At 36.8% G+C, this 27,787-nt stretch overlaps 2 protein-coding genes across 5 annotated transcripts; both read left to right on the top strand.

The window, feature by feature from the left end:
- Nucleotides 1–1,189: 1,189 nt before the first annotated feature.
- Nucleotides 1,190–19,741, top strand: LOC110831574 (uncharacterized). 4 transcript variants are annotated; one of them, XM_022067733.2, is made up of 9 exons: nt 1,190–1,792; nt 2,667–2,799; nt 4,002–4,177; nt 6,680–6,850; nt 8,735–9,033; nt 10,126–10,431; nt 10,852–11,095; nt 12,057–12,287; nt 14,123–19,741. In XM_022067733.2, the coding sequence occupies exons 2-9, from the start codon at nt 2,667–2,669 to the stop codon at nt 14,126–14,128; spliced, it is 1,566 nt and encodes a 521-aa protein (XP_021923425.1). In that variant the 5' UTR covers nt 1,190–1,792; the 3' UTR covers nt 14,129–19,741. The 4 variants fall into 4 exon arrangements, with proteins under 4 accessions (XP_021923425.1, XP_021923424.1, XP_021923423.1 ...); XM_022067732.2 differs by lacking the exon at nt 1,190–1,792 and adding an exon at nt 1,814–2,578 and having other exon boundaries at nt 2,652–2,799; XM_022067731.2 differs by lacking the exon at nt 1,190–1,792 and adding an exon at nt 1,815–2,578.
- Nucleotides 19,742–21,468: 1,727 nt separating this feature from the next.
- On the top strand, nt 21,469–27,455 carry amx (TM2 domain-containing protein 3 almondex). Its single transcript, XM_022067737.1, has 6 exons — nt 21,469–21,714; nt 22,263–22,318; nt 23,501–23,635; nt 25,204–25,325; nt 25,748–25,891; nt 27,112–27,455. The coding sequence occupies exons 1-6, from the start codon at nt 21,630–21,632 to the stop codon at nt 27,245–27,247; spliced, it is 678 nt and encodes a 225-aa protein (XP_021923429.1). The 5' UTR covers nt 21,469–21,629; the 3' UTR covers nt 27,248–27,455.
- The last annotated feature ends 332 nt before the right edge of the window (nt 27,456–27,787 follow it).

The following is a 27,787-nucleotide window of genomic DNA, read 5'->3' as shown; positions in this document are numbered from 1 at the left end:
CTGTTTTTTTGTTAGCAGCTGTGTAGTGTCCTCTCCTTGATTTTATCGCCATAATAACCCCTTAAAGCCAAAGCTCACCTAAATAGTATTTAATAATTCAGTCCTTACTGCAAAGATAACGTCACACTTCACCCTTTCATCTGTCAATTGGTTAATACTGTTTAAGGAAATCAGCCTTGTTTTACACCGAGAATCATTCAAAACACAAATAAAAATGTAGATTTATTGACTGTTAAAGCAAGTGAGGCATATCATTACCTCCAGGCTTTAAATGGTTAATAAGTTGTATGATTTGAGGTCCTTGCAGGGGTGAGTAAGAAGATGGCTGTCTTCTGGTTGTAGCACTGTGTTGTCTGGTACAAATAAATTATCTGGTGAAGACTAAAATTAAAACCTCCACATTTTCAAAAAAAATTTATCTCACTTCAACTATCTTAGGTCCAAATATTCTCATTAGTACCCCTTTCTGAATTTTTCCATCATAAAGTAAAATGTCATGAACATTTTGTTGCTCATTCTTTACACAAGTGTACGAACTGAATACACAGCTGACATTGTGTCTGTCCTGTAGCATCCCAGATGCTTACTAGTCGGGCCTCGCTCCACGCATCCTACCAGGTGACAGACTGGCACCCAGTGGTCACATCCAAACACAACAAATAATAAGTTTCTGCCCCCAAACAGTGTGGAGAGATAGGGGTTTCTGCCCTAATCAGTTAGGATAAAACAAAAGAGACCGCTGTGAATGTAAGGGTCAGAACCTACGTGAGGGGGTGATGTTAGTTCCACCTCCCTTCGCAGTTATACCTTATAAGCTCAGTGTTCGATGCTGAGTCGGGACATTTTCCACAACTTCTCTCGTGGGCAGTCACTACACCACTTTGAGCCACAAACTTGCATCACTTCTCTGGGTCTTCTGATTCAAACAAGTACTTATCATCTGTAGCTCTATTGTTATTCATTAAACTTATTGTTTGAAGACTGGTCTTCAGCTTTCACTCTTTAACGACGCCTTACCCACCATCAACCAGCTACATAAATGGCAGTCTGCTCAGCTATGTTCAGTGTCATCTCAACTCCTGGGTCAAAGGGCCCACAATCCGGGATAAGGGGCACTACAGTCTGTCTGTTTGCATATTTGTGTAGATACTGAATGTATTTAGAAACATTTAATTTTGTGAGATCACCCATCAATTTGTCCAGGCTGTGGTCCGCCCCTTCACCCATTGGCTCCTTTGTTGCCTCTCATTCCTAACCCCCTTCTCGATTTTCTCCATCTGTTCACATATATGATGGAAACGTCAGTGTACTGCCACAATCCATATAACAGCCATCTACGTTTTTGCAGTTGATCCATCAATGCGGATATAAAGCATTACAATAGAAGCGTGATGTCATATGTTGTGGATCACCATTGTGGTATAATCTGTGGTTCAATCGGTGAATAGGTTAGCTACTGCACGAAACCTATCCACTGGAAAATTCCCAAATACTATCGTTGGAGAGGAAAAGGGGATGTGTCTTTGTGTAACTACATAAGATTTAAATGTTTCCTGGTATTCAGTATATAGATTGTCGTTGTGTGTTGTGAGGCCGTGTGACCTTGCTTGTGATTCATACTACGAACCTCTCCATCTTCAGGGTAGTTTTATCTAGTTAGCACCAAACGACAGCAGATGTCGGAATAAACATGTTCATAATCCGTGGCAATGGGTGGATAATCGTGATAAACATGGTGTGTTGCGATGTATTTTGGTGTTCATGGTAAATGTCGTCCGCAATTTCGTGATAGGTGAGTGAGAGTGTTGGTACATGAAGTTGGCCTGAAATTTTAAAATGTCAGTGCGAAAGTTATAAGTGGCTTGTACAACAGCTTTAATACAATTAGAATTATGACATTTTTAGATCAATTAGCATTCCTCAAGAAAATCTAGAAGGCAGTGATTAATATTTGTGAGACAAAAGTAGCGTTGATGTAATTCATATATCAAAGGGTTGTGGGACACAGTTGACATGTGAATAATACTGCTGGTCAAGTTTCAGCCGTTTGTAATCGAGCATTTGTGATTTGTGTATTTCCAAGTAGAACAGCATCAGTGTATCAACACAATTTTTATATTTTAATTTCGGTATTTCTCTATGGAATTGGATACTAAGAGTTCGATGCGATGTTGTGCTGTGTCATCTTTGCAAATCGCAAAGATGTTCAGAGATAGGAGAGTCTAACCTGAACTGTTAATCACACCAAATCTGTCAGTGAATTTTTTTTTATATTTAAGAGTTAACTTGAGACAACGTTCCAGTATAATTAACATCAAACATTTGAAGCTGTGTTGATTATATAGCAATGATTGTGATTTACAGAATCAGTTAAGAACAGTGCAGCAAATTGCACTGTATTTAAATCAGAGGCATTACTAAGGTTGTTAGTAGAAAGGGACATGGAGGAACTAGGTTGTAATCCTGAAATTCTCTAGCACAATGGTAAACATTGTTCAGTTGTTAGTTTTACAGGACCATCGGTGTTACTCAGTTGTCAGTTATTTTTGAGCAATGGTGTCATTATAGACATTTATAGGTGGGTACTATATAATGCTTTTTTGAAATACAGTTTGTTTATGCATCTCATACCCTCATTCTGTTAAAAATAGTGATGTTTGTTTCAGATGGATTATGGCCTATGGAACTTGCATGGGGGTTTTTGGGCAAGCAACAATCCAAACAGTGGAGACAGTGTGAGCAGATCTCTCTACTCCACAGTCAGTGCTGGAAGCACTGGATATTTTCATGGCTGTGCAGGTGAAGAAAGAGTCTTGGGTTTCTAGTCAGAATATCTTGACATTTTCTTCTATCCAGTGCTGAAGTCTAGAATGCCTTTAGCTTTTTCCCGCTGGTGTGTCTGGTATGTTTTCATCCTGTAGTCAGGTGCGAAATGTTACCAACACAATCACATCTCACCACTCACCCCTATCTAGTGCTGAGATTAAGAATGAGTAGGAGCTATACCACTTCTCCCCCCCCTCAAGTGCCTGCATGATGTATAGTGGGACAGCTAAAGGAAAAAAGGTTAATTGCACAACAGGTAGTTTCACAATTTGTACTGTTCATCCTATATTGTTATGGTGATGATATCATTGAGAATGAGATGTGTAGGATATGTAGCATGCTTGGGAAAAACAAGTAATTTTTTTCAAAATTTAGCTGGAAAACCTGAAAGGAATATTAAACTGGAAGGATAATGTTAACATAGTTTTAAAGGAATAGGACTGAATGTCATAGTTGAGTGGTTAGCACTTCTGCTTCTTATTCAGGAGACCTCAGGTTTAAATCTGTATGTGTTAACCAGCTGTCCTGACTGAGGTAGGTTTCTCATGTTTTTCCACAGTCCCTCCAGTCATGAGCATTTCCTTCCACATTCGTTCCACTTCATTCCTCACTGTCATTGTTTTATCTGATACTGTATAGTCTAGATACTGAAATCATCAATAAATAGACCATAGTAAAGTATAGCCGTCACCATGTAGGTCATTTGGGGGGGGAGTGGAGCTCCAACCATAAATATACAAAAAGTCTTGTAGGTAATGAAAATGTGAATTGTATTAGATTTCATCAGGATAGGTTGCAGTAGTATGTTATAGTGTGACAGCTGCAGCTGAATTTGCCAGTGTCTGTATCTTCAAAGAAACATGAGGAAGTGGGGAATTCTATATTCTGAAAAGAGATTGTAGCACAGAAGGGAAGCAAAAGAGCCTCAAATGCAGCTGAATATGCCAGGATAGTACTTTTGACCATCCAGCTTCCAATTTATTCTGTACTTACCATTTATCATCATCTTTGCAGAAAAAACATTGAAGTCATGAAGAATCAATCAGTCTACTATGGTATTAGTCTTCTTAGCTAATGAGTTAACAGATTAATTTTTTCTTTCTTTTTATTGCAAGTAATTTGTAATTTTTAAGCTGTGTTACTATCGTGGTTATTGGTACGTTTTCCTTCTGCAGATGGATTATCATTTTCGAGTACTGGTACCTCTCCACCATGTCGTTCTTCATACCGAAGCCAGCCTGAATATGTGGCTATGAAACCATCCATTGTGGTATCAGGTGGTCCTTCTGCTGTCTCTGAAATCAGTGGAGGACCTTCAGCAGAGAGAACAGAGCAGGCTACTTGCAAACCAGTGAGAGAAATTTCTGTTTCACATAGTTCATTTATTACGAGTACTTATCTAATGTTTGAAGTTGTTGAAGCTACTTAACTCCAGGGATATTACACCAAATAAAATGTATTTATTTTATTTATTGATTAAATAATGTTTACTTCTGTTCAGTTCAGAGTTTTTATCTTTCTGTATTCTTTCAAAAGACTAAAACATATAAAACTATGATTTTAACTGTTATTTGATTTGGGTGTGAAGCTTCCTGTCTCAGCACACAGGAATAGCTTAGCTTTTTAAAGTATTTGAGAACAGGGGCTGAGAATAATATAGTTGGCTCTGAGAGACAGGCAGTAGCAGGATCTTCATAAATTGCACTCTTCATCTAATGTCATTAGGGATAGGAGGACACGATGAGCAGGACATGGGAGAAATGTGAAATGCATACAAATTTTAGTCATGTAGGCTTAAAGAAAGGGACCACTTGGGATGCCTAGATGTAGATGGTAGGATAATATTAGAATACTGGAATTACATGTTTTCATTGTTATAAGTATGAAGATGAACGTTTAATCCTGATGAGGGGTGCACTGAGATCCTCATATCTACCATAAAGCATGGTTCAACATCTCAGAAGACAGCCATCTTAATATTAGAATGGACGTTAGGGAAATAGTATGTGAAGATGTGGTTTGGATTCAACTGGTTCATGATAGGATTCAGTGATCTGCTTTTTTAAACTCAATAACGAACCTTCAGGCTCCATAAAAACAGGGAATTGTTGATCAGCTGAGCAACTATTAACTTTTGAAGGGAGATCCTGCACCATGGAACAACTTCCCCATCTCATAGACCACAGTGAGGTTTATATTTTGTGTTACTGTTGAGATAGATCGGTCCATGTCCTGATGGGGGATGGAGAGGGCTCAAGTTTTTCTTTTAACCGCCATACCTTTATCCATTTACATATATCAACCATGCCATAATGTGATTCCATGTTGCATCTTAGGTCATTCTTGTACTATTGTGATCCCAAGTTATTGTTGTAGGATCTGATTCCTTTGTTGAACAACATTGGGGTTAACAATTAAACCTCTGGTCTCATTTTATCATTGTTGTAAAATTTAGTGCTTGCAAGTTAATATATTGTATTAGACATTTTAAAGATAAAGCCATTCCAAATGTTGGCATTGTTTAATTTATTCAGTTTCATGGATTGTACTGAATAGAAGTGCTTACAGCCAATATATTAATTGGGGGCTAAGCTAGGTGACCCAAATGTAGTTAATTCTTATCTATTGGAATTATGCAGCTATTAAAAATGCTAAATATTCTAATTAATAATTTGATGGTTAGTCTACCCGGTGTATATGCACTCTTATGTCATAAGATTCTTAAATATTTACTCGAAATGCATAATTTGCCTAAAGGATTTGTTTGTTAAGATTCTTGTTACGAGATTGGCTATGAATTCTGACTTAAAATTTACCGTTGTAGTGAGGCCAGTAACGTTGAGTTGAAGCAGATTCAGAATATGCCTCGCTTTAGGATTTCTCCTCACATATGAAACACTCAAATTCACCAGTGATGTTATCAGTTATCTCCGACCATCTCTTGAATGACTGAATAATGTTTCGTTGGCAGTGCAGTTGAACACATGTCACAAAGTTTGCTGTGAGTAAAGAATCACATTTTCGTAAAGTGATGTAAAGTATTTACCCACACTGAACAATAACAGGCAGGGATCAAAATTAAAGCGTGAAAAAGAATGTCTCTCCCTTACTAAGCAACAAATACTTTAAAAATTAAATTGTCCAAAAACATGGGAAAATGCCATGGTACTGACAATATACCTGACGTCTCCATCCAGGAAATTTTAACATATGTAATTGAGACTCTGACAGTTCAGTACTTTATAACAGTATGGAACATATGTGTTTGATGTTACATTTTTTATTTATAATTTACTGGAACCTTATTACATATATGAAGGCAGTCACTGGCCATACAAAAAGATAAAGGTGAAGACTGTGGTGAGCTACGGAGAGAAATTCAGCAGGTCCCATGTGGTTTGTGGGCTGTAGGTTGTGGTATAAAGTTACACGCTATTTTACCATCTCTCTCCATATATGCTTTTATGGTCTCGTGTGTAAAGATAAGAGGGAGAATCTATTATTGTGAGGTTTCAAATTTGTATGAGTGAGTATGAAGATGTCTCTTGTCTGGGATGTCATGCTGTGTAGTCTCGTAGAAGTTTACCGATGTTTCAGAGCTGCTTACTGCCTGCGTCATCCATATTACTTATTGCTCTGATGATGGAGCAAGTAAGCAGATTGTGAAACAACAGAAGACAAGTCATTTTCATTTATGTAATTTTTTATAATAATCCAGGCTTTCGTGTGCTTTACTTATACCTTAATCTTCCCCCCTCCCCTCTTAAATTATGAATAATCAAGAGATTGTTCTTTGCATATAATTGCATCTGGTACAGTGGCAAAAGATGTAAATCAAAACTGTTTCTGGCAGGCTGTTATGTCATTACAAAATGATGTCATGGTCGAACACAGTAGCGTTGAGAGCATGAATTCTGTGCACACCCATTCAGGCCTGAGTGGCACATCTCCATTGACTCTAAATCCAGGAGCTACCCCAGTTTCAAGGCCTGAAAGTGCGTCATCTCAACAGAATCATAAGAAGGTAAAGGATGTCACACATTTGGAAGATAATTTAGTACCATCACAATATGAGGTTACCAGATTTTAAATTTCAGAATATATGCACAGAATTTTCTTCCACGTAGTTAAATATAAGGATTTTGTGTATTATAACTTTTACTTGCTTTTGGCTGTTACAGAGTATTATCTGAATCAGACCTGTTTGTTCTGAATTTGTTTTTATCAGATTACGCTTGTTATTTTGTTTCTTATTTTCTTTGTGATCTGAGTCACATGGTTTATAGTGTGAACTTATGTTTTAGGTGTCCTGTGGCTAAACTTTCAGATTTAACAGTTTATTAATTTTTTATCTTATTTTGTGTGTATGGTTTTGTGTATGTGTGCAGGCAGGCAGAGCCATATGAATCAGCGCACAGCCTGATGTGCCTAAAATTTATTTTGGCATTATCATTCCATGTTTTCCTGGCTGCTCCAAGTGGTGTCCTTCCTTTTTTAAGTTAAGGTTGGACAGCAAAGGGGAATTTCCATGAATCCTCACCTTCCAGAAGCAGAAATCAGTATCTGTTGTTAAATACCTGTTGCACTTTGAGGAGGCACCAAATGCAGGAAATATAAACAGGAAAAGGAATCCTCATACCATATATTCTTTCAGTGCCCAGTGTTAGCTAGATGGAAAATAAAAGTAAATCTGTCCCACTGTTTGCTATGTAGGCGCTTGAGGGGGGGGAGGATGTATAGCCCCTACTCATTCTTAACCTTGGCACTAGATGGGGGTGAGTGTTCAGTGTCACGTCCCAGCCTGGCTTTACCCCCGGGAAAGAACTCCGATACCCATTGGATAGGAGGCTGGGTGGGCCCCAGAACCGGTCTGGATACAGAGACTAGAGGAAAAATCCTCTGCCCTCAGTGATTGAACCCTAGCTAGGCATGGTTTACAGATCTTTGGCTGTGCATGGCTCTAGGTGGTAAATATTAGGGGGATGTCAATCAGATTTTTGCTGTCTCAAGCAGTGTGTTAAGGATCCTTTCAAAGGGCTAGAACAGGAATAGGGGTACAGAATGGATCCTGCAGTTATCAGAGTGCCTGGGATGACTGAAGTCCCCCCTATTTTAGTACCAATACCAAGGGCTAGAATGCTTTTTTTATGTACTTTTTTACCAGTTACACGTCTGCAGAAAGTGTATAAAATGAATGAAAAATGGAGGGTTATGTATGTCACTTCACTGAAACTACTCAAAAGACTTCAGTTAAATTTCATATTGTTAGGTCTACACTAAACAGTTCATGGAAGATTTTAAATTTTTATTTGTGTTGGTGAAATGTGAACTTCACTTTACACGAAGTTTAAATCTAATTTTAATTAATTTTGACAAATGCCTTTTTGTATAAAATACAGATCTCGTTAAAATACACAAATTTTGATTGAAAAAGTTTTATTTGTCATGTGAATATTTATGTAGATGCAGTTTCTAAGGAAGATTATCATAAGCATGTGATAAATACATTATTGGAAGAAATAGGTAGTTATTGATATTAATAACTGAAACAAGTTTTTATTGAAAAGGTGCTGAAAGGTAAGGTGAATTACTACACATTTTATTCATTAGAAATTTAAATATTATTTCATGTAAATGGGGACAGAATATAGGAATAAAAAGGTATGTGATGTACATTATTAAAATATGTCTGATTTAATATTATGAAGAATGAATGCAATTTTAATAAATATCTCAGCTGATAAGGCATTTAATCTTTTAAGGGGACATTTGATAAATATGAACTTAGTATGGAATAGGCCTTTTTTTATATATATAGATATTTAATGCGTTAACAGTTGCAGTTAGCTCTAAACCCATTAATGAGTCGTTTGTTTACATTTCATCCATTTGTTTGGTCTGCTTGCAGTTGAAATCTCCCAAACATCAAAGGAAGAACTTCGCTGCTATCGGCAGAAGCGATAGCTTTGACAGTGTGTGGAATCGAAATTTAAAGACTGAGAGTACAATGCAGTATCTGAACCAACAGTATAATCCCATGTACAGTATGATGTTTGGTAGACTGAGTAATAAACACCTGGATGCAGTGTCAGAAGCATCTGATGATGATGACGATGAAGAAGAAGAAGAAGAAGAAGATGATGATGACAATGATAATGATATTGGAGAAGGCGATAGTTACAGCAATCAGTCATCATTAGCTAACAGGTTTCTAAATTCATTTGTGTATTTATAAATTTATAGTAACAGAAAAATAAACAACATATTCATGCTGGACTGACATATCGCTGTGTAACGCTCTTAGACTTTCATTCAGGTAAAACCCGAATCAGATCTTGATTGGTTTACTGGTCCTGTCTAATATGTGGCATGCTTTTCTTCAGTCTCTTCAGGTGGCTGCAAGTATAGTACTTTGGAATGGGACGAAAGCATCCTTCCAGTCCACACTTTTTGTGATACTGTTTCAATCTAATTTCATGCTATATCACCTCATAAGTTGAAATATTGCCATTAAAATGAAAGAATTGGGTAACTTAAGTGTTGGTCTTTAATGGTATTTAAGACTGAGCAACTTGTCGACGTGGGGTGACACACAGGCAGAACACCAAATGGACAGAATTCTTATAAAAATACAGAAGTATCTATGAAATGTAAGCTGGTGTTAATGTGTCAACAGTGTGAGTGCCTGGTAGGCCCACAAATCAGGAACAAGATGTAGATAATGTATTTCCCAAACTGCGGATCATGAGCCTGGTGGAGTATGCAGAATATTTCAGGGGGTTTAATCCTTTGCAACAGAACAGCCGTAGTCTCTACATGATCTGCGCTCCACATGCAGCTCATGTTTGACTTTTTTGTGACCTTGGATGCTATTTCAGTATAATACCTTTGTTTAGTTAGCATGGTGAAATATTTTAAATTTTAACTAGGATCAGAGTTTATTTACAACATTAGCATTAAGGACCTCTGAAACATTGATAAAATTCTACTAGATTACACAGTGCTGCAACCCAGCAGACAGCCATCTCCATATAATTTTCATCCATCTCTTCATCCAGATAATATATTTTATAAACTTCAATCTTTTTTGAAATCTCTCAAATCCAGCCTCATCATCATCACAGGAAGCTAAGTAGGGTGAAGTAGGAACTTCATTCTTAGTGCCACCATGTTACCCCTGAAGGTCTGTCAGGAACCCACAAAATTGGCAAAATCAATTCTTCAGAGGCTGTGGTATGTTCAGTAAGTGAATGATATCACATTCATGTCAAGAGATTTTGTTGGTACAATTTGTTACAGATCAGCACATAAAACTGCTAGCAGTGGAGGCAGGACCGGATACGAGTGTGGAGAATGTAGTCTTGTGGCTGACACTCGGCCAAGCTTGAAGAAGCACATAGCTATTTGCCATCCAGCTCCCGGAGCAGATTCCAATCTTGCTCATGCACTACTGAGCAAGATGTCTGCATCATGTCCAATGGCATCGTGTCGCTTCCATACTTCAGAAAGGGACGAACTTGAAGCTCATGTAGCAAGGCATGTTGCTGAAGGATACAGTCCCACAGGAAAGAAACGTGCAGGCCCAGTGTCTCTTCAGAGAGTCAGGTTGGGTTTCAGTAATGGATTGTAGCATTAAAGTTGTCTCAGAAGTGATGTTAGCGTGTATTAAAAGAGTATACATTGATTAAATGATTGAGTCTGGGTTTATTAAATGCTGCTGTTTAATTGCATAGCTGTTGGTTGGAAAACTTGAAAGAAAGGAACCATTTCGGACTTACACTTTGATAAGAAAGTAATATTAAAACAAATTTTCAAGAAATTTGTGGTAAGTTGTGAACTGAAATGTATCAAGTAATAATTTTATAAACATATGTAGTTATGATTGAAATGAATGTATGCAGTATGAATAATATTTATGAATAAAAATCTGGTGTGATTCACAGACAATAATATTAGCTTTGTTGTAGAAGTATGTACTTTTATTTTATTAATGTGCCATAAACTAATGGTTATTCCATTTTGTAGATATGAGAGGGAAGAGTATCGTTGCCAAATGTGTGCTTACACATGTACAATTGAAAAGGCATTTTATAAACACCTGAAACTGCATACGCTGGGGCTGAATGTGCCATCAGTTAAAATTTCATGTGTTATTTGTGGCAAAGATAGGCCTACAGAAGTGGAAATGAATAAGCACATGAGGCGGCATCGAGACAACAGATACTTCTGTTGTGATATATGCATTTTTAGGACAGTGCAGCTTAAAAAGGTGAGTGCTGTAGATAAACTGATGCACATTTTTGGACATTTTCCTTTGTCTTTTAATTTTAAAGAAATTTAAAAAAAATATGAATATCTCCAATGGACTCAGCTGGCTAGGTTCTACAGTTTCAGCTGATGACAGAATCAGAATTAGCTTCCACAAAGTTGCGTGTTGCTAAACTAGGACATGACAACTTCCCTTCGTGCCCTTCCCAGTTCATAATCATCCTGGACGTTGATGTTATAACATACAATTGATAAAGTGTCATTAAAGAAAGGAATACAGTATGGACAAGCAATGTTTGGAAAGTTGCTGCTGTGTTAATATTCACATAATGGCAGCACTTGATAAAGCTATAGAAGTTCGTAAATAGCACATAGAGAAGCCAAAAATAATATTAAGGAATGTAAGATTTGAGGCTTTCACAGTGGTGAGTATGAAATTTCTGTCTTCTGGGTTGTTGCGCTGTGTAGTCTGGTCGATGTTAACCAACGTTTCAGAGGTCATACTGCCTCCGTCATCAGGGCGATGAGTATGAAGATTTCTGTCTTCTGGGTTGTTGCGCTGTGTAGTTTGGTCAATGTTAACCAACGTTTCAGAGGTCATACTGCCTCCGTCATCAGGGCGATGAATATTCACTGCACAGCGCAACAACCCAGAAGACAGAAATCTTAATATTAAGGAATTATGTTGGCTGTTATAAACTTAAATATGTTATTTTACCACATAAATATATAAATTATATTTATGATGAACTTAAGAATTTATTATTAAGTATAATTTATGAACTGTCATTGTTCCTTCTACTTTCCAGTTCATCCCTGGTTATTTTCAGGCTTTGATTAATAACAAAATATGTGTGATTCCCCCCTCCCCCCAGATAGTAAGTCTTTGTATAAAATGAAAGAAACAAAATACTGAATGTAGTATATGCTACTGCTTCATGCCCTTGTGTTGGTTTGTGTAGTTGATTCAGCATAGACGAATGCATACTGGGGAGAAGCCACATCTGTGTCCTCACTGCGCGTACCGGTCTGCTCGCCGAGACAATCTTCGTTCCCATGTCCGTCGCGTGCACAAGAAAGAGAATTTGTACTGTGATACATTTTCTCCAAGAGGACTGCTCCTTACACCTGCTTCTTCAACACAGCAGGAAGAACAACCAGAACCAGCAACGCAGACTCTAGCCAAAACTGAGGTACCATAGTCAGTGACCGTGATTTATAAGCAGTGTTTTATTTTAGAATTGGTTTAACCCTTTCGCTGTTAGCCAGTATTCGCTCAAATACCAGAGATTGAACATTCACTAACACATGTGACATCACAGAATATATCCTTACATATTGTGAGTGTGGATATTTCTGGAATTAAAAATATGTTTATTTACAAAAGTAATACTAAAAATGTACCACATGCCTCCTGCATATTGTATGCTAGGCTGCTGCCTACCTTGCCTACACTTAGTCCAGTTCTGCATTAATTACTTTTGCTAAGTAATCAAACACAGCAGTACATCATGGATGTTCTAAAACAGTATTTCTCAGCCTTTCTGGCTGTGGACTCCCTCCTGTCTCAGTCTTTCTGGTGTTTTGGAACCCTTCTCCAAAATTATCTCATACATTTTTATCAAGTGGGAGATCAGCTAACTAAATTATAGATAGAAGGTATGGTTTTTGTCACTTTTTTATTCCAGTGTCAAAGTAAAAATATGTGAAGAAAAATGCTTACAACATTGAGCAGTACAGCATCAAAAGAATAAATAGAATGAATAGAATCTTCTCAGCTTGCAAACCCTGAGTTGAGAAATGGAAGTGTGTGCATATTCATCAAATGATTAATTTGTTACTCTTGTCTCTCTCTGCTCCTTTTTTAATTTCTTGGAAGAAATGTGTTACAGAGATGGCTGTCTTCTGGGTTGTTGTGCTGTGCAGTCTGATAATGGTGGAGGCTGCGAGGACCTCTGAAACATCAGTAAACATCTACCAGACTGCACGGCGCAACAACCCAGAAGACGGCCATTTTTCAGACTCACCACCGTGAAAACCTCAAATCCTACATAAACATGGCAGAACAATTTAGTCCATAATAGACACACTTGGAGTGTTCTGTTCATAACAGTGAAAGGGTTGATATTCTTATGGCAAGGTTAATTTCATTCTAAATATAATCCATTACATAGTTATACGAAGGGCAATCAAAAAGTTTCTGGAATTGTGATATAGCACTGTAATGGTAGGACATATGGCAACGCTTACCTAATCACCTTCAAAGTAGGACCCTTGCGCACTCATACACTTGCTCCATCGATCCTGCCATTGCTGGAAGCACCGGCAGAAGGCTTCGTTTGGAATCTTCCGGAGTTCGGCCGTCGCGTTCGACACCTCGCTGGTTGTGCAGCAATTCCTCGCCGAGAAAAGCATTCCCGTCATCACCCAACCATCATACTCTCCGGATCTCACTCCGAGTGACTTCTGGCTGTTCCCTACTCTGAAAATGGGCCTCAAGGGGGCGCGTTTCGCAACCATGGACGACATCAAATCGAACGTGAAGGCCAAACTCCGGAAGATTCCAAACGAAGCCTTCCTCCGGTGCTTCCAACAATGGCAGGATCGATGGAACAAATGTGTGTGTGTGCGCAAGGGTCCTACTTTGAAGATGATTAGGAAGCGTTGCCATATGTCCTACCATTACAGTGCTATACCACAATTCCGGGAACTTTTTGACTGCCCCTCGTACAACAAAAATAAATACTTTTTCTGTTGTGAAAATTGGTATCTATGAAGCAGAATAGTGAATGTTGCAATAATTTTGTGGTGAGTTCCAGTAATGAGGTATAGTATGTGTATCAACTGCTGATGCTATTTGTAGTATTCTGTATTACACTCAGTCCATTTTGAGCACTGGCCTAATGTAGTACCAATTTATTTATTGCTACAGTAAACAAGTTTGTTAACATTGTTAAGGTGCTATAAAGCATTAAAATTGTTATTATTAGAGTCATTAACCATTATAATGTGATTCATTTTGTTACAGGTGTGATCACTAAATGTCATGGAGCCATATGTATCCTTTCTTCCTTCCTTTCTTGTCCATCTGTGCATCTCTCCCTCCCCAACCATCTGTTACATGTTATCCACCCACTGACACTTCCTTTAATTTTTCCATCTTTCTCTTTTGCCCCCACTGAGGTTTTAGAATCACTTCCTGCTCTAAACTTGTATTCAAGAGTACCTGGTTCATATCTTGGCCAGGATAGTGTCTGTCACAATTATAGTTTTCCTCATTTGCTTCAGATGAATACCAACAGAGTACCTTGTAATAGGTCACATCCACAATCTAACATATCCTAACCTTACCATTCACAATAATATTTATCTCATCAGTGCTATATAACTTCTGCAGTTGGAACAGCACTATCATATAACTTGATAACCAGTTCTACAATCCTTCCATCTCTCATTTCCATCCTTTATTTATATCTATCTCATTCTTTTCTCTTGGGGTCTTTTCAGGTGTGTTTACAACTAAACGTCGTATAAATATGCCTGTTAACTTTACCATGTTTGTTTGTATGCACATAACTTGTCAAGAAATGCTGAACATATGTTTATTAAATCTCATATTGAAGAATTACTAAAATTTCTTGGCACATTTCTTTTTTAAATAGAAAGACAGTGGGCACTCTACATGAAGACCTACAGTACGCAAGAAATGCGTGTGATGTAGGTTGCGCAGTAGGCAAGTGATGTGTGCGTGTGTAACCCCTCTATTCCTGACTCTTTAGTACAAATATATTTCTCACATGTCTCTGTTGCTTCCCACTGTTCATAGTACTGTTGTTTGTTTTATTTTTCCTCTTTTATAACTTTCAGTGTTATAAAGTATTACCAGTAAAGTTTACATGAAATCTGAACAAGCACGTTTTTTTCAGTTTTGCTATTAGTCTTGCGCGTGACTTCCCAAGCTGCATATGTTGCAGGGACTTAATTTACTCACGTGTACAGTATATTTATTTCTGTGCGTGAAACTAACAGGGTGGGGAACATCCATGTAGAGAATTCCTAGCCAGGTGAACAGCCACAAGGCAAAATTATCCTTGATGTCACCCAGCCAGATACCAGACCCCCCACCCCCACCCCACCCTTACCCAACCAAAGGCTGTTGACTCCAGATAATTGTGATCTCATTGGCAGCATTCACAAGGTAAAATTCCAGTGAACACACCAGAATTGTTACGCTGTGTGTACATTTTCCCCCCTCTTGTTTTGCTTTATTACTCAAGCCAGTGTATAATTTTTTTACTGTTATTCAGCTCATGCCTGTTTGGTTCTCTTAAGAATCTTCAGTGACAGCTTGGTAAATTAATATAATTTACTGTAATTGTTGAATTTCTCAAATTTATATGTGGAACTCGAGATTTCACCCCGAATATCACTGTTTTATACCAAAGGCGTGGGATTGTGTTGTAGATACAGTAAACTCCCAAGTATCCAGGGCTAATGAAGGGGAGAAGATGTATGAATAATTGAAAAACACTGATAACCCAAAGTATTTTGTTTGGTGCGTTAAAAACATCACAAGTTACTTTACATTTTATTTTAACACAACTGACATTTGTGGTTACTACTTTTCTGAACTGCTTAGACTTGTCCTTTTTCCTGGCATTGCCAGTGTTACTGCATTCAAACCCTTACTGACTCGTGTAATCTAGAAAATGTCAACACACTGTAATGCCATGCTGTTATGATGCACTCACTACTTTCTCCTCCTTCTCTCATTCCTCACTGTCCTCTTCTCTTCTTTTCTTTTGTTTCGTGGCAGCACTAACAGTGTCTGTCTATCATGTGCTGGAAGTCCATTTCACACTTTCAGATCCTAAGTAAAGTGTCTGAAAACCACAATAAAATCGTATTGACAGTAAAACAAAAGCTCAAATTAAATGGAAAATTTTAGAATGTCGAAGTCCAAAATTCTTGACATGGTGTGGGCTATGAGAAGTTTTGAAAATGTTGACAAAGGTACGTTGATGAATGGCCGCAAAGTGATGTTAGAAGGCAGTTGCAGATTTATAGTAATAGTCTGCACATTCTGTACATTTAAGGCTTTATGTGGGCACAGCAGGGAGCAAAGTGGCTGGGACTTGTGTTGTCTTTCAGTAAAAATAATAATATTTCTTCAATTGGAGTCTAATGAAATGGGGATTGTTCCATCAGTTCCATTTTCATCCTCATCTTCATGGTTTTTATCCAAATTTGAATCGGATGACAAATTTCTGAAAATCCCTTTTGTTAGGGTGATTCCAGGCAACGCAAAGTGATCTTCACAGTTCCATAGCTTGTAACCGTCTGACCTGACATGCTCTGGGACCTGCAGTGGATGAGTTCAAGCTAGAACTGAAATCAGTTCTTCATGCAGATGACCTCTATCACTTTCACCTGACCCACACCATAACATAACAGGATTGACTGTAAGACATTAATACTTGAAAAAGAGCAAGTACCCATAACATCCTCTCTGTCCACCTCCATGGTCATTCGAACACTCACCCCACCACCAATTCTGACCCTAAAGAATGTAAAAAGGAACTGTTCGCTCATATCTTCTCCAGAACCCATGCGCAAAGTAGAGAGTACAGCATGGAAAGAATATGAAAGCGTAATTCACATTTGTGCATTTTTGTAACAGATAGTCATGCACAAATAATCCACAAACTCGATGATCCACACACATTTAGTAATTGGGAGTTTACTGTACAGTGAACTGAAAAATTATGGTACACGCATGTTATAACAGTTTGCAGCGGAATTGGCGGCTGAAGCGTGCACCAATCACATGTACTGTGCCATGGTAGGAAGTAGTGATGGGAGGCGGTGGGGCTAGATAGTGAAGAAACAACATAGAGTGGTGCCAGATGTTGCATCGCAGAACAGTGGTTTCCAGTGAATGGTTACAACACTGTGCAAAGAACATATAATAATCGGCAACAACGCAGTGCAGCTGCCGATGCTTCTACCATGGGGTTTCTGAACAGACTGAGGTCTCCCTGCTTACCAGCAGACCTTCTTTGCGCTGATTGGTCACTCACAGAGAGCAGAACTCAACCCAGCCGCCAATTCCGCTGAAAAATACTATAATATTTTGTAGTGGCAGTTGCCATGGTCTGGTATTAGAAATATTTTCATATATATATTATTCTTGTGGTTTTCCATTATAATACTCATCTGAGTAAAAATAGAGTACTGTGTATTCATGAAAATATTTTTTCTTCTGAATATTTGCTTTTGAAATTGTAGTGTGTCTTATTGTCTCAACAAATATAGTAAAATTGAGAGTTCAACTTTATATGAGCTGTATTGATTTTGCGTACTGTTTGATTACATTGTAAAGATAATTTTTGTTTGGTCTGTAGAGGAAAACTTTGTTGCATTCATTAACTAGACAGCAGTGTACTATAATGTTTTGTAGTCACCAAAACCTCAAATATGGACTAAATTGTAGTAATATTTGTTGCAATCAGTTTGAATTTTATACATTCTGTTCATCCATCTGCATTGTACATCTTCCAAACCACTTTACTTATTCCAGTTGAGTTTAGAATTATAAATCTACACCAAATGTTGTCAGGCAAATTTAATTTGAGTGTGTGTTTGTCCACAGTAGTGCAAGCAAGGCAAGCATTATATGATTTATTAAGAATGGTTCATTCTACCAAAAAATGTATATATAACATCAATTTTTAAGGTTCTTATTAAGGTACATATATTTTATTTCAAACATTTTTGGTATGATATACATTGTATGAAAAGAAAGTAAAAGTGATGTGTGCCTCTATGCAAGAACTTTATCAGCATTATATTTGCACAGTATTTGGAATAAATGACCATGGAAGCAACTGACAGATACAAAATCACATAGACTCATTTATAAAATATGTATAATGCACTGGAATACAACCTTTTTTATTCTTGTTCGTACATTAATCTTACAGGGTCATGTGGAATACTGGCTTTGAAAATCTGGCATATAAAATATTAGGAAACATGTAAGGTTAGGAGGTATTAAAAATGTTCTGCTGAGAATGGTATTTGTTTCTAAAGAATTACGTGCAACATTTGAGTGAACAAAATGATTTAATAAGGACCTTTATAATTTGTATTCTTCACCTTATATTGTTAGAGGGCTTAAATTATGTAGATGTATTGAGAAAACAAGAAATACATTCAAAATTTTAGTTGAAAATCTTAAAGGGAAAATTGAGGCATTGCAATTTTAAAATGAGTCTTAAATTGTGATGATGTGAACTGGATTGAAGTGGCTCAGGCACAGTATGGGATCCAATAGTGTTTTTGTGATGAATATTCAGTTTCTGTAATAATAAGGAATTTGATGGCTGTGCTGAAATAGGATTATATGCCATAGACTTGGTAAATACGAGATTTTGGATATACAGAGCTCTAGTATTAAGGTGTCATGGCAAACTGTATATTTCTTTTACTGCAGAGTCTGACTAATTTAAATGTCACAGTAGACCATGATTTATTGAGATAGGTGGGATAAGTTAGATGTTTACTTTTCAGGTACATCTTATTAATGCTAGTGGCACTGGTATAGAATCCGTTGCTTATAACCCTTTAGTAACCACTTACTCAGGACTATGTACTTTTTAGGGAGCAGTTATCTGGATAAGAATAATGTGGGTGTAAAAAGTAAAGCTGTCCCACTATATGCCATGTAGGCGCTTGGGGGGAGTGGAGATATAGCTCCTACTCATTCTTGACCTCGGCACTAGATGGGGGTGAGTGGTCAGCATCACGCCCCGGCCGTGCTTTACCCTCGGGAAAGGACCCCGGTACCCATTGTAGAGGAGGCTGGGTGGGCCCCAGAGCCGGTCTGGACGCAGAGGCTAGAAGAAAAATCCTCTGCCCCCGTTGGGGATCGAACCCCGGCCGTCCAGCCCGTAGCTAGTCACTATACTGACTTAGCTATCCCGACCAACCTGCCAAACATTGTGTTCAGTTTTTAAAAGTGACAAATGTATATGCTACCATTTCATAGCTATGAAAATGAAACTCCATATCTAAAGAATTAATTTGATCATATTATTTTTCAAATATGCATGGCCTGCTTGTATTCATATGTGCCACAGTTGTATAAAAGGAATTTTCTTGTTAATTGCTTTGTTATATACAGATATTTTGAATATTTTGATCTCATGCTTTGTTTCTTTTCTGTGATTTTCAGCAGTTTTGCGCATTTTATTCCAGTTAAACCTGCTTAAAGTGGAATCTCTGAGTATCTGGAAAGTTCTCTGCTTAGCACAGATTGTTACTTCTAGATGACAACTATAGCATAGTATATACATACCCTGTTTGTATGTCCATATCGTAATCATAAATTCATGCTGATATGCTAAGTACATTGATACTTAGCAAAACATTTTAATTATTTTGGGCAGGTTCATGAGGAATCTTTTGTCAGTAGGTTATTAAAGTATTCTGCTCATATCTTGTTATTGATTGAGCTTAATTCTTTTATGTACATGGCGGGAATATTCCTTCACAGATAATATATCCCTGGAACAGATTAGGGAACAGAATAATTCTGTCCCTCTGTCTGTTTCCATAAATTATTAATAAACAAAATAAATATTCAGGCTGGCTGTTTTCCATGACTATTGTTTTCCCTTTCTTTTTCTATTTTACTTATTTACTTTTTCACATAAGGGAAGAAGATTTTATAAGCCCATCCATGTCTGTCTCTGTTCTGCATTTTTTGCAACAATGTGACCTCTGATCACAGTGCAAGAATGACCTGAGGCCATTGTTGAAAGATGTAACGCTTTTGTAAGATCACAGTGGAAGAATGACAACATTGAATTTATATTCTGTAGTCTTGGGACCGGAGAAATTTTATGATAACAGGTTTGTCTCAATCTGGGTAATGTTTTAGGCAGGTTTCACAGTATATTTAATATCATTTAAGTCACTGCATTTCTGACCAACATGTAATGACTAAAATTTCTAGATTCTTTTATTTCATTCTGACAGTGTGTGTGTGTGTGTATGTTTGTATTTAATTAAGTGTATAGTGAAGTTACGTGAAAAATGTGTGTAGCTTTTTTTAGAAGTGCCATTTTATATATAAATTATGATATTGCAAAGGTAAGAATGTGGTAAGATTTTATTTATGCAGATTGAAAGTCCTACACTTGCTAATTGTTAGTAACTTTGTTAAAGTCTAATGTGTTTAAGAATAAACTGGAAGTTAGAACAATGTTAAATAAATAATCAAGTCTTACAAATAATCTTTATATTTTATATTGCATTGTGTAGTCACTTCCAGTTATTCAAGATTTTATATATCCTGTAAAATTAGTTCTATAATGAGAAAATGTAAGAATCTTCTACTGTATATAGGTTGTTATAAAATGTGTTTAGTTACATTTGAATTTTGTAAAATTTTACTGCTTTTAATATGCATGTGTATTCTTTATACATTACCAGTATAGTGCAATACTGCTTACTAATTATTTCATTCAGTTTACTTGTATGTATGGATATATTTTGATTTGTTTGGTTTTAATAAATATTGCTCACTAAAATAGTTTTGTGTAAAGATGTATGTTTGGATCAAGAAGGTATGGGATATGCAGCTCGCATGGAGGACATGTGAGAGATAATGGTTTTCTGGGATGTAAAGATAGGTGCTTACCAATATATCAGTAGAAAACCCATCTGGTGGTCTTACAATCAGTGAGGGTAAACTGTGTGTTTTTGCGAGCTTGAGTGGGATAAGCACAGGAGAGGAAGTCCAGGGGGCTAGGCCTTAGTAAGGACAGCAAAGGCCTGGGTGTTGAGACCCCCAGTAAGAGTGAGTGGGACATTACCTCAGGGATTCCCTGGAATTGGCATCACTCACTGGTTAGCCAAGCCCATTGGCAGCAGTGTGTTTTCCTGTGGCATGGTTGAACCAGCTTGAAATGGTAGAAGCCCAGGGAACTGCTAAATCGATGGGGAGCATGCCCGTTTGTGCAAAGGCCGGGGATTCAAAATGAAACAATTTCCGTACCAAATTAAGCGAAAATACTAACGGCCGTTCTTCCGTTACTTGTAGTTAGTTTTTCCATTGATAGGTAGCAGCACGACGTGAACGGGCCCATAAGGTATAATTCGCCAAATTTAAAGTGTAAAAAGGACAAGAAATTGCTGTTGGTAGTTCGTGGTATAGGTATCGCAACTTTCAGTGGCGGATTACGTAGATACGTGAAAATTTCAGCAAGGAATATTATTTCTCACTGAGCAAACTCTCTACATTGTGCTAGTTTCTTCTCACCTCCAGAAATATACTATTCCATGCTATAATCTCTGGTTTCCGTAAGTGATACAGTCCGCAAATATTTCATGTAGGTTACATACATAGGTACCAAATCAGTCATTTACGGTTGCAATTGCAATGTATTCTGAAGAGAAGAAATTAGTTTTGTTGTATTGGGTATATTTCTACATCGTATAACTGATGATTATGACCGTTGGGAAATACAATGCGTTGCATTGAATTAAATATTCGATCTGTTATATATATTATATTTGTTGTCATACTGAATGGAGTAAATCAGTCTAAATCAAGTAAGTTATAATATTTATTGAAGAAAAGGTTTTGCAGCTAACTTCACGTGTTTTTGGCTGCTGTATTTATGAAGATATAGTAGATAAATACAAGGAAGCACTTTGCACGCATTTCTTTGCCATAACTGAGGTTTAAATGTAGTGACTAGGCCTAATAATCTGCTTCAGTGTATCCATTGCTTTTATTCTGTCTCCTAATATGTGTTTCAAGATTGCTAGCCATAATATTTGTCATTTTTCTCAGCAAAGCAACTGGTTGCTGCATTGTAAAGATATGTGAAACCTGATTTCACATAGAAATTGGAGCTATGTGACTTTGATTATGATAGACCTAAGTAAAATATCAATTATACATGGGTTAGCCTATTGTTTTATAAGTTTCTGCATGTTCATATGGATGAAGGTTTGCATAAATTTAACTCCATGAATGTTGCTGTAGTGTTGTGCCATGAGCTGTTTCAGATCAGCAGTTTAGTTGTCATCAAGTACAAATATAGAGATTTCTATAGTTGTTATTACATTGTATGCTTTCTGTTCTATAATTTCAGGTGACAATGATACTTTGAAAGATTTACATCATGATCTGTTACAAAAGCGTAGTAGTGTAAGTAATTTAAATAAATCAGTGTTCCAGTTTTTCTTAGAATTGTAAGAAATATTATCAGGTTATGAAAATGTGAAAGAACTATTAATTAATATGAAAAATTTCTTTGGGATTTGGAATTACAATGTGATGCCTGCCACCACATAAATGACTTGCATAACAAACCTCTAAGGTCAATAGAAACTCATTTCTGAAATTTTTTGTTTTCCAAAGCATTTGGAATGAAGCCAAAATGGTTATAAAATGTTAACCTGTGTAATTTTTATTCTGTGACTTTCTTTATAAGAGTGAATCAGTAAGTGTTTCCTTCCAAATGTCCATGGTATAGAAATGATTGATTCATTGGCTGAGAACTTTAAAATGAGATTGAATTACTTTTGTAGCCATGTTACGAATGCACACTATTTGAAAAAAACATTTCGCATTGATTTCATTGATTCTTCACAAAAATGTCAATATGAATTGACTGACTCAACCAGGAAGGTATAATTACCTTTTATGCTTTTTACCAGTATCTTGGTTCTCGGAATTATGTAGGTTAGTGTGAAATTTGGCAAGTGGTAGCACATACACATGTGAACAAACTTTTTTATGTACAAAACAAAATAAATTAAGTTCCATTCAGAAATCACCATTGTGCAGCTAACATAACATGTTACAAATTTACATTTCAAAAATGGAAACAAATGTTAAATTCTTTGCACAGCAGAATGGGCCCAAGTTTCACATTAATAATGTAAGTTAAGGCTGTTTTTATTGTATTGTTCAGTTTTGTGTTGGTTAGAGTTGATTGAATGCTTCAGTCCTTGTATTGCATTATATCTTTTGGTGTGGCCTGTTTGCCTAAAAGATTGAGCACTCTGCTTAGGAGAACAAGAAATTACTTCTGGAATGAAATAAGTCTCATGGGTTGTGACTTTCATAATTGAATTGTGAATACAGAAATGATAAATTTTTATTTTAAAAGTGAAAATAAAATAGGCAACATGTGGAAATACCTTCATACAAAGTGGAATCGTAATAGGACAAACTATATATAAAGATGTTTTATGCAATGTTTTTCTTTCCATTCCCTCACACTGTCAGTGAATGGAATTTCTCATATAGATGCATATACTAAGAAACAAAGAGTGTGATGTTTAATATATAAATTAATTATTAATAGTATCCGTTTTATTTTAGGTGGAAAAGTCAAACTGTCCATCTGATATTGAATGTTTTAAATTAGGAGACCCTTGTATTAAATGTGCCTTCAATGAGTCTTGTATATATGGAAGTCCTGTGAATGCCACTTGCCGTGCCATAGTAAACTGCACTGTAAGTACTACTTGATTTATACTTTTCTTCTTTATGCTACAGGCTAACTTTTGACTGTCTCTAGGTTAGTTTAGGTGAGGTTAGGTCAGATTAGGTTTGGAAGGCTATTGAAATCATGTTTGGTCACTGGTTCTTGGTTTGGGGATCCGTCAGTTTATAAGAATTGTGTTATCACAAGACAAAACATTCCTGTCCCAAGCAGTACTGTTGTTTCAGGTAGCTTAACACTGTTTGCCCATTAGACTGTATACTACCTTAATTATGCTTTCGTTGATTTCTTATTAGGCATTCTTTGCTTATATGGTAGAAAATGAATGTGTAATATAGAGTTCTGTCTGTCCATCTGCATGTATAATTTCCAGACCTACTGAGTAGAATTTTGTGAGAGATTTTCTGTTTAGGATCTGAAGTAAAAGTTTTTTGGTAAATGTAATTTGGGCGTTTATCAGTCCAGTACAGTTCTTAGAGATTGGGATTATCTCCTTTTAGTATAGTAGAGTAGGTTGTGTCACCTTATGACAGCAACAGAGCCAGTCCCTGAGTTGTCATGGCATTATTTTAGTATGCTGGATGGCGGCTTAGAAACAAATTAATGTTAAGACACCATTGTTAAAACCCTTTAGAGTTTTGAAGCAAATTAGTATAAAACAGGTAACAGCATATTCTGAATTATTCTCTCTGCATATGAAGGCACATGCTTGGATGACAATTGTAAATCTGTTCACAAACAGAGGGATTTGAGTTTTTAATGACTTGTGACTCCAGAGGTAGCTGTCTTCTGGATTGTACCACCATGTAGGCTGGTAGCTATAGCCATCTTTGTTCACAAACAATATGAAGAACAGTGCATCATATATAATAATGGTACACAAACAGTAAAATTCAGTGCACATAAAATCATCTAGTTCATTACAATTAATATCTCCAGATCCATCACGTAATTCCAGATTGTAAGGGCTATACAAGATATGTATGTTTTATTTACAGCTTGCGTGATTACATCAAGTAGGCAGATATTGTTGACTGACACATTAGACTGTATGATTGAGTATGCAGTCTCAAGTCAGAAAATGACTGTCTTCTGGGTTGTTGCACCTATTCTGGTAAAAATTTACTGACATTTCAGAGGTGCATGCTACCTCCATCATTACCACCCTGATGATGCAGGAAGCAAGCATGTCTGAAACATTGGTAAACTTCTACCAGAGTACATAGTTCAACAACCCAGAATACAGTCATCTTTGTAGTCATTGTCATGAGAATGTGAAATCTCACTTTAGTGTCTTATCTGACCACAAGCACAAGAGGTGATTTGAAACTTAGAAAATAAAATTATAGATGTGTTCTAGTTAAATCAAAGCTACAGAATGTAATCTTCATAAGCACTCTTCTCTCGACTCATACTGCTGCCACAGAAGGCATGCATCTCATTTTTCTGTTTCCAGAAAGATTCACATGTAGCATGTCAGCAAATTCTGTGTTTGTAATGAAAATTTATTTTCTAGGTCCATATTTGAAAACATTTTTATTTGAGTTTTGCTATGTTAAGTTCTCTTATATTTTTCTAGGGAAGAAAAACATTTGAGCGCAGTTTGTTGTGTCGATACTGCTATCAGACGGAGAACTGGGAACATGTGTGCACATACAATGCTAAATGCAAGTCTATCTCATCACCTCGAGCATATTACAGGTAACTGGGTAACAATGGTGTAACTGCAGTATTTTGCACACAATATGGCATTTGAATACATTAAATAATGTAAGTACACCTAAAAAATAAAAATTTTAGTTTTCCGATATTCACATTTTAACACCAGTATTTGTTGTAGACAAGAGTGGTTCTTAAATAGGGCCGGACTATATGATTTTTATATTTATACACCATCTGTTGAGTACCTGTAAAATTATTTTTGTACTAGTGTATTTTTTCGTGTCTCTTGAAATATGAAATTATCTTATAATGGAATTCTAACCTGATAACATTATAAAATCTTAGGCTATGCAGACTTACTATGTAGTACTTAAAATATAACCTTTTAGGTATGTTTCTTTAAAACTTTTTAGATTGAATGGTATAATTATCTTTCCCTGTGTTTTCATTTTGCCTTCCAGGACAAACTGTACAGTGAAAAGTGAGGTATTGTGCTTTGGGCGTAGAACATTCCTTAAGAATGTTCCATGCAATTGGACTGGGGGCTACAAATGGAGTACAGCACTTTTTCTCAGCATTACTTTGGGAGGATTTGGGGCTGACAGGTAAGGTTAAAGTAGTGAGTATGCCTGCTTAACATAAGCAGTTCTACTTCTGGTTTTATTGCTATTTCTAATGCCTAATGACCGGTCTGACCTCTACCTGCCTGGAGGAAGCTAAAGAATTCACTTATAAGGTAGGTATGCCCATCGGGTATGAAATTGTTTCCAATTGTAGGTTGGTGGTGGTGACTGGCAGAGGGCATGTACAACTTTACTGTTTCCTACACTTGATGCAATAAGTCTTGTGCTTCATTAAATGTTCTCTTTTAAAGTAAGATATTATTGACTACCAATGAAGTAAGGGCTAGAAAGTGGATTATTCCAATTAATTCTCAGTGGTGTCATGACCAATTTATGAAATAAAAGTGCATTCCTCCAGACATAAGGTTGTAAAATCAAGACAGGAGCTCACGTAATGAGACGCGAAGAGTCATGACATTATGCAATGTGCGATTGCTGGATTATATATCCTGGTGTTCAAGATAATTGCACAAGTGTGATTCCATAGTTAATTTGTTTAGAGTTCATATTTTCTCCCAGATATCATGGTTATGATTTTACTGGAAAATGGTAGGAAACAATATCATATTGTAATGGATTTTCAGTGATTATGGTGTGAAAACTAGATTTGTTCTATACATTATTGTAATTAATTATTTCCTTGATTAATACTCTATCAGTTTACAAATCACTGTCTCAGTTGTAGATGACCAGACTTTACACTGGTTATAACTGCCCACTTGTTAAGACTCCCTTTGTGAAGTTGATAACAGCACTCTTCACAGTACTGTTTTCTGCTCTCACATACTCTGAGTTCACTTGTTTCCGCATGATTGACTTTCTTGGCCAGAGTAACTAGCCTTATATAGATCTAGTAGCCATTCTCAAACTTTCTCTATATTCTGACTTCCTTCAGCACACCAGCCGGAAGATTCTAGTAATTGTGTGCAAAGACCTGAGGTGGCACGACACAGCATCCTTTTTTCCCCCCCACATATCCTTCAGGTTGAACGAAAGAATTTAAAAACAAACAAAAAGAATAATAACCCTCAGAATCCATTGGCTTAAGAGCTATTCTGCATCAACTGACAGATAAATGTTCCCGTTATCCTTGCCTATGTAATCAGATCAGCAGATTTGCTCACTGAATCAGCTATGTTGGCTTATATGTACCAAGTGCTGCCTGTCCGTAACTTCTGTCTTATTCATTGTTTTATTTTCAGGTTTTATCTTGGTCACTGGCAAGAAGGGATTGGAAAACTCTTCAGTTTTGGTGGGCTTGGAGTTTGGACTCTTATTGATGTTATTCTAATATCCCTTCATTATTTAGGTCCAGCAGATGGATCCCTGTATATATAATAATAAACATCTGAAGCTCGTTGTCTTAATGTCATGTTACACAGGTATCTTATAGTGAAGGATTTGAGGTTTTCACAGCAGTGAGTATGAAGATTGCTACAACTCAGAAGACGGCAATCTTTAGGCATCTTATTGCATTATATAAGATCATTCTTAATTCAACTGTGAAAAATCAAATAACAATGAATAGAGTTTTTAATTCACAGTAGTTGGGTTTTCATTAATGTGGTTTATTTTTCAACTCCAAAGGAGCAAAACTTAAGAGATTCCAGCTGCAGTTGCCACCAGAGATACATTGCATTATGATCAGTGTAACATATTAAATGATTACTGTTTATTGGTACATTTCACTGGTGTCCAAGGTGTGGTATGCCGAAAACTGCAGGTGTGTACCGCGTGTCATGTGAATGCAGTGAAGTTTATATTTAACAGAAGGGCAGATCCATTGAAACCAGACTAGGCCACCCTGAGAAGTTCGCTGTTGCATAGCATAGATTTGAAACAGGGCATAACATTGACTTCAGCAATATCTCGGTTCTT

Source organism: Zootermopsis nevadensis, unplaced genomic scaffold (genome assembly GCF_977971745.1).
Source record: "Zootermopsis nevadensis isolate Lab colony 2312 unplaced genomic scaffold, Znev_1.0 Znev_ptg000050l, whole genome shotgun sequence".
In the NCBI taxonomy this organism is placed as follows: Eukaryota; Metazoa; Arthropoda; class Insecta; order Blattodea; family Termopsidae; genus Zootermopsis; species Zootermopsis nevadensis.
Note: the sequence above shows the minus strand (reverse complement) of the source record. Positions and strands in the feature narration are given on the sequence as shown.